At 44.4% G+C, this 7,530-nt stretch overlaps 1 protein-coding gene across 1 annotated transcript; it reads right to left on the bottom strand.

Moving 5' to 3' along the window:
- Positions 1-1,341: 1,341 nt before the first annotated feature.
- On the bottom strand, positions 1,342-6,989 carry tekt3 (tektin 3; the record flags this gene model as incomplete). The annotated part of the gene is made up of 7 exons (XM_079757307.1): positions 1,342-1,558; positions 1,848-2,002; positions 3,892-4,114; positions 4,738-4,881; positions 5,143-5,213; positions 5,325-5,408; positions 6,420-6,989. The coding sequence occupies 7 exons, from the start codon at positions 6,987-6,989 to the stop codon at positions 1,342-1,344; spliced, it is 1,464 nt and encodes a 487-aa protein (XP_079613433.1).
- Positions 6,990-7,530: the final 541 nt, after the last annotated feature.

The following is a 7,530-nucleotide window of genomic DNA, read 5'->3' as shown; positions in this document are numbered from 1 at the left end:
TGCGTGCGTGCGTGCGTGCGTGCGTGTGTGTGTGTGCGTGTGCTCGCAGATGCTTTGTTTGAAGAGGATTTTAAGGGTGTGAATTGGAATCTCCATACTTCCCCTTCTGAACTTTGGCAGATTCTCAAAATGAACACATCATGGGAGAGAAGGCATGAAGGTGGAGCTCACAAATAGGTGTGGGATTTCTAGTGCTCAAACATTCTCTTTATATTGACCCACCTTCGGGCCAACTCTTTACACACCATAACCGTAATCCCTACAATATACCAGGGAGGCATATAACTAATAGCTACATGGGTCAGTCAAAGGATAATCATAGGATAATCCCTGTGTGCCTCTTAAGTCCCCCACTCAAAGGGAACAAAGAACCTAAATTCCTCATCCTTATTCACCTAGCGGTCATCTTAATTCTAAACTATCTAGGTGGGGGGCGCATACCGCATTCAGTTCTCCCCACCCAGCTAGCGTTTAGAGCCAAGATGGCCGCCAGGTGAATAAGGCTCATAGAGAGAAACTTTTTATTGTGTCCGGTTGGAGTCGGTGATGGGTCATGGAGGTCAAACCCAGGTCATGAGTCCAGGCAACCAGATCTTCCAGATGTGTGAGTTAGCTGTCGACGATGAGTTTGTGTTTGTTGTTTCTCTACATCAACACTTTCGGGGCTAACATGGGCCCCCGGGCCCACGGGCTTGTATGCTCTGAGACTTTGGTTGTTACATTTGCTACCCCCCCGCCCAACCTTTCTGTCAAAGGACAAACCGTGGCTCAAGAACGCTTGTAACCGCTTGTTTGACCGTGTCAACACTGCTGCTTTAATCACGGTTTAAACTGCAAAAGTCAGTGATAATAAATAAAGCCAATGGTGCTATGTTTCATCATGACCGGGGCCCTTTCATGTTTGCAACCTGCTTAATTAAAGATATATCAAATCCTTTTTTCATTGTCTTTAATGTAATCTTTTTTTCAAATGTAATTCTAAATGTACATTAGAATGACTTGCTACCAAGTGCGGGTAATGCCATGACAAAATAGTCCTAGCCACTGTTATTCATATATGTTATTTTACCACTTGGAACCTGTTAAGTTAACACATTTACCACCTCTAAATCACTCAATATACAAATATCTGAGCTGAAGCCGTTTTTCATCCCCAGTTAAGGTCCCCATTTGTGACCCAACACCCAACATATTCAACAACGTCACATGCCGGCTGAGTTAAGGACATCCATGCGGACTGCAGACCTGTTTTCAATCTTAACACAGCACAGTGTGTGGGGTCACCAACAGTGCCTGGTCTCCCATCTCCGCTAGGGGGTCGCTGTGAGGCGCCGGGGGCCATTAGGTGTAGCCCACCAGTCGGGGTGTGCTGGGGAAAGTCTTGCGCATGCCCATGCACTTGTCCTGGTCCAGGAAGAGGGAGTTGGCCTTGATGGACAGGTCGTGCTCCAGAGTCGCCTTGGTCTTGACCAGGGTGTGCAGGGTGGACTCGGCCTCCATCAGCCTGTCCCGGAGCTTGTGGATGGTGTCCTCGATCTCCCTCACCTCGCCCACAAGCCTAAGCAGTGGGGAGGAGACAGATTGTTAGGGAAATGAACCAGAAAACAATGTTATGATCATGAGAGGACGAGCAATAAAGTGGAGCCTGCTCACACTGGCTATTAGCGCAGAAAAGTAGTTTTAAAGGGAAATGACGTCGGCCTAACCGTAACCCAAACATTTTATCGATATATACCATTGAAAGTATTATCAACGTGAATTGACGTCGCTCTAAACATAACCCCAATGTCTTAATTTTATTATGCAAAAATGGTGTGGAGTTTAATCTAACTAGCTTTGTGAGTGACCTGTGATGGGGGTTGTCTCTACAGAGCTCAACGTTGGGCCTGCGTGTCCTCTCCTCTAGCCGGGTCTGGGCCACCTTCAGTGGGTTCTCCTTGTCCCTCAGGGCCTTCTTCAGGGAATCGATCAGCATCTCCGTCTGGAAGATCTCCTGAAGGGTCTACAGATGCCAACAAGAAGGAGACGAGTCAGCGACTCTGTGGTTTTTAGTGGTCAAAAACGAGGAGTACTGAACCGTGTCAGATACTTAACAGTGTCAGATTCTTGCCTCTAACTCAGAGGATTTAATGTGATTCCAGATAAGCACCTCTCCCTGCACTCCTAAGTGACCCTTAAGAGCCAACCAGGTTTTATTAAAGACCGTGTGACTAACATCACAGCTGCTCTTCAGCAAATGAACCCGCCCAACAGCTGATCTCATTTCAAACCCCATAAGCCCTTCAAAAGTCAACTCCCAGAACAATAGCTTTCATTGTGGAGCAGGGAAGAATATAGCACTCACAAATCAACAAAGTGTCTGTTTAAGAATCCCGTCTTTGGACAGGGGCCCTCATACAATAAATAGAACGGGTTGAGCTAGTGCGTGTCATGATCCCTAACTAGATTATTGACTGGCAGCCTCCAGCCACTCCAGAGCAGGGCGTTTTTTAGCATTCAGGTACAAGTTTTCATTTTTTTACTTTAGTATTGTTCTTCAATCGTCTTTCTTGGGCCTAGTGTCATACTTTTGACCCCGCTACATTTTGAGTGCACATAGTTGGACACACACCGTAAGTCAAGTTTATAAGGAACTGGTCTGCGAGCCAAAATAGGCGCTGGCCAGATTTGAAGTCGGAGAACTAGAAAAACTGCTTTACGTTGCTGCGGGCGATGAGTGATGCGGGTGATCCTCAATCAGCTGTTACATTCCTGCCTCTTTGTTTAATTAGCCTCAGAGTTTTGGCTGTCCAGACATCAGCTGATTGGTTTAGCAGCTGCTCAGGTTGTTAATAAACTGACAGCTCGCACTGCCTCGTAGTATTTCATGCCAAAGTTGTTTATTAACTGCAGTTGCATTGTCCCGTCACTCTTACCGTTAGAACAATGCATTCTTCTAGGATTTCTCTTATTGGACAGTGTTCACAGCACATGAAAACAATACGGATGTATTTTTAAAAGCTAGGGTAACAACACCATGTGTTGGCATGGCAATCTTTCATTTATAATTGAGACCTTTCTTTCCAGTTTATTGTTACTTGACTCAAGAACCAGTTTTGAGTATGTATTTTTTGTCTACCTCAGCAGTTGGTGGTGAATAGAGAAAAGGCCTGAAGAAGTGAAGTAAATGAAGATATGTGTAAAAGCATTTTTTGGTATACCAATGGTATGTTATCTAGTGTAGTCTTAAATAAACTAGCACTGGTTAAATCCAGGCAAAACATTAGACTTTTTGGATAGGAGTTCAGTCATTAAGACATCAAGATCCTCGAAGAGTTAATGATTGCTATAATTGCTATATTTTAAAGAAATCCTTGGATGCACTTGAAAGCCTTGAACATCTTTTATATTTCATAATAATTAGTTGAATGTGTTGTTTTTTGCAAAGGTTTTATATAGCTGTTTTAACCCTCATAGAGGCCAAAGCCATCCATGAAGTACTAACTAGTAAATGCCTCAAAGACCCTGCCAATTTCCCTCCCAAAATCTTTAAAGGCATAGTCCAAAATATAATCTGATGCACACATTTGAATAGAATGGGAATTAGGTTGGGAAAATTTGTGAATACAAATTCACAAATAAGTTCATCGACAGTGTCATTGACATTGACACTGACACGTGACTCAACAGGTGAGAGCTCCACCCTAGCCATATCAAGTCACTCACCTTAGCGAGGTCAAGACATCTAAGCTAAGTCAAGTAACCTCAAACGAGTCAAGACACCTTAACTAAGTCAAGAGACCTTATCCGAGTCAAGTCGACTCAGCCAAGTCCACAAGGCCATTTCAAGTCAACGTAGCCAGGTCACTGAAGAGGTATAAGCAAACTTCTACAAGACCTTAATCAAGTCACCTTAGCCAGGTGTGTCTGAAGGCTGTTTTTAGTGTCAGCGATCTCTGATATGCGGTTGGTGAAGGCTACGTTGGCGCTGTTGAACTGGGTCCACATGTCATTGGACGTGGTGCTCAGCAGAACCTCGATCTCATCCCTCAGCTTGTGGGAGGCAGCTCGCTGGCTCTGGGACTGCAGGATGTTGTCATCGGTGAACTTGGACCAGGACTCTGGTAGGGAGAGGCTGACAGAGCAGAATAACAGAGACACAGCTTGTATCCACCGTTAAGAGCCTGGCAGGAGGTTTTAGAATTACTATTGCACAGGAATGGTTCATTGATTGAATCTTTGGTTGATTGATCATTCATGTGTTCAATCATCTGCATATTCATTGATTAGTTCTTCAATTGGTTAATTGATTAATTGATCAATGTATTCATTTGTTCTTTGGTAATACTTGACAATAGGGGTACATCAATTAACCAGTCAAATTAGTTATAGCAATAATAAGAATTATTATATAGCTACTTGCTTAATACTACCTTACCTAATATTAATGAATTGTTAATTAATGTACCTTTATTGTAAAGTGTTACCAGTTCCTTCATTCATGCATTCATTTATACATTCATCGATACATACATACTGTACATCACTGGATTAATGGGTTGATTCATTCATCAATTAAGTCATACTCTTTAAAGTATAAATTGAAACATTGAAACATTCATCCACTGTTTTTGTCATATTAATTGTCTGTAATTGTGTCCATTCACCGCTGATATTCCAAACATGCCTCAAGCCATCACACGTTATTCCTGCATACGCAAACTGATGAAACCATCACAGTGTTGACGGGGAACTCACGAGGGGTCCAGCCTGTCGACTCCTCTGTAGTAGCTGATCCCATCCGAAGTGTTCCTCAGATGGTGACACCTGTCATCTATCCTCTGGGCTGACACTTTGTCGCTCAGATCCCTCTCCAGCTCATGCTGGGCAGCTCGGTTTGACCTGGGTTAACCCACGCAGCACGGGCCACAGTTGAAAGGCACGCTGGTATGTCGACAGAATTGCTCCTTAAATTTGTCGCCGCCATTGTAAAAGTGTATTGAATGCCCTTGGTGTTACAGTAGGTTAGAGCTGAGCTATTTCAACCGTGTTCATTTCTGGGAGGATTGTATATATGATACGATAAAGGATGGATTCAAACATGAAATAAACGGATGCGTATAGATAGAACCTGAAACCCTGTATGTCTGGTCCAAGACTCACGCCAGTTGAGCGATGGCTCTGTCCAGATGCCTCCTCATTCTTTCCTGACAGGATTTGATGATTTCAACCTCCTGCATGCCACAACACAAAACAGATACACATTTATCATTTTGATGAAGATTATTGAACTCTGCACTGTTCAAACCAATGACACTCAAAAACAAGTGATATATGGATAATACCCTGATGAGGTTCTTCTCCACATTATCATGGACCAGGTCAATGGACATCCGCCTCTCTCTGTGATAGAGACACTCTTGGGATACCTGTTGACAAATCAATCCTCCAAGTCAGGTGAAGATCTCCTGCCAACCAGGGAAAGATCAGCGAACACAGATCTGTATACTGATCAGTGCAAAGAGTCTTCTGTGTTGGTCCCAAGCACATCACAGAGCGATATCTCAAACAGTCCTATGCAGTGAAATCAAATGTATTGTTGCCTCAGAAAATTGATACAATGGGCAGCAGAACCAGACTGGAAACTTGATATATGGATGTCCCTATGGCTACTTTATCAACCTTAATCAGGCTTTGGAAAAAACTACAGGCTTGGGAATTGTGCAGGTATAGGGGAAGCTGGGAAGATTAAATCAGAGAATTTGTGATGGGATGTAAATCGCAGAGCAGTGAAGAAAGCCTTTAGGTTCAGTGATGAAATCCCTTTAGGTTAAGTCATTTTGGGGTAAAGGCTTTGAGTAAATAGGAGATTATTACAGTTCCTTGAGGTGAGGGGTAGGTTTAATAGACTGATTAACCCCTCATTTTAGACGAGTGAAAGCGGTCCGATAAAGACTTAAAGAAAAACATTGGTAAGAAGAAGATTAATTGATATTCTGACGTTTGGGTCCTAGCAAACTCCCCCTGTCATCGGATATGCAGGGTATCACCATCTCTCCAGCCAGATCAGGTGGAACACAACCTTGACGCCCAAAAGTATTCAGGGAAAAACAACACATTACCTGGATGCCTCCTGTAGAAGGTTGCCTGGTAACTTAAACCGGACAGAATGTGACCTGATCAACAGTGAAGGAGCCCCTTGCGCTGTTGTTAACCGATCTATAGGACCCAAACTGCCGGGAATGGCAAGTTAAGGTCCATTCGGTCCATAGATCCATCAATTATACAAACAAATGCAATGCTGGGCTGCGAAGGGGTCGTTGATGGATGTTACCCATACAGGCGTATTAAAGTACACAGTCCATCGAGGTAGACACTCGATATGACGCCAACACGCACACACATACACACACATTCGCCCCTGTAGACACAACCCTGACCTGCAGGGGTCCCTCGGTCTCGGCCAGGGCCCTCTCCAGCCTCCTCTTGACCTCGGCGAGCGCGGCGATCTCGGTCACCATGTTGTCTATCTCGTGGTTGAGCTCCGACCTCCAGAAGACGATGTCGTTCAGGCGCTCCCCAATGTTCTTGCTGGTGTACTCCTGAGTGCGGCGGGTGAGCTGCTCGCGGTCCTGCATCAGCCTCAAGGTGTCCTTCCGCAGCCGCTCCGCGCTGTTCCGGGACGACTCGGACTCGCGGTAGTTGCTCTGGTTGGACTTGTACCAGTCGTCGGGCGTGTAGCGGGTGCTCAGCATGGCTCTGTTGGACGGGTGGTACATGGTGTTGGAGCGCACCAGGTCCAGGTCCCCGTCCCTCCCCTGCCGGATGGACGGGATGGCGCTGCCAGCCCGGAGGTAGTTGTTGCTCCTCCACTGGTGGGAGACGGGGTTGAAGGTGAGGGGGAGCTGGGTGCCGCGGTAGCTGGAGGCCATGGTGGAGATGGCGGGCAGGAAGTGACTGGTTTTGGGCCGCGCGTACGTGGCTGTCAGGGTGGATCCCAGGAGCTCCATCGTGACTTTGGATTTGATTCCCCTGGTTTTGCAAATATATTAAGTTATTTATACTTTTTTTAAGAATGTTTAAAAATGTGATAGACCTTCTTACAATATTCATAGTTATTCATATTAATGTATTTCACTTGAACAAATGAAGAGTGCAGACGATATGCATGATTCTTATCTGTTTTACTATTGACACAGTGGTTTATATTCTATTTTATTGTGACAAATACAAAATAAAAAATACTAACATTGTAGGAGGCCTACTCTTATTCTAAGCATAAACCTTTAAATAGACTTCTAGTCCAAATCAATTTACATTCATTAATTTTCATTTGATTATTTGACATGATTTGAGTTTCAGATTTACCAGTCGAACAATGAACTAAGAAGCAAAGGAAATAATTGTTACTTACCAAAACTAAATAAAATCCGGTTCTGAATAGCTCGGCGTGTCCCACCACTTAGTCGCGCTCACCTGGAAATGAGCTCAAGAACGCATTAAAGGTACACTCTCGTGCATTATTGATAGGTCAAGAGTTTCAAGCCATTC

Source organism: Pollachius pollachius (assembly GCF_949987615.1).
Source record: "Pollachius pollachius genome assembly, chromosome: 19".
In the NCBI taxonomy this organism is placed as follows: domain Eukaryota; kingdom Metazoa; phylum Chordata; class Actinopteri; order Gadiformes; family Gadidae; genus Pollachius; species Pollachius pollachius.
Note: the sequence above shows the minus strand (reverse complement) of the source record. Positions and strands in the feature narration are given on the sequence as shown.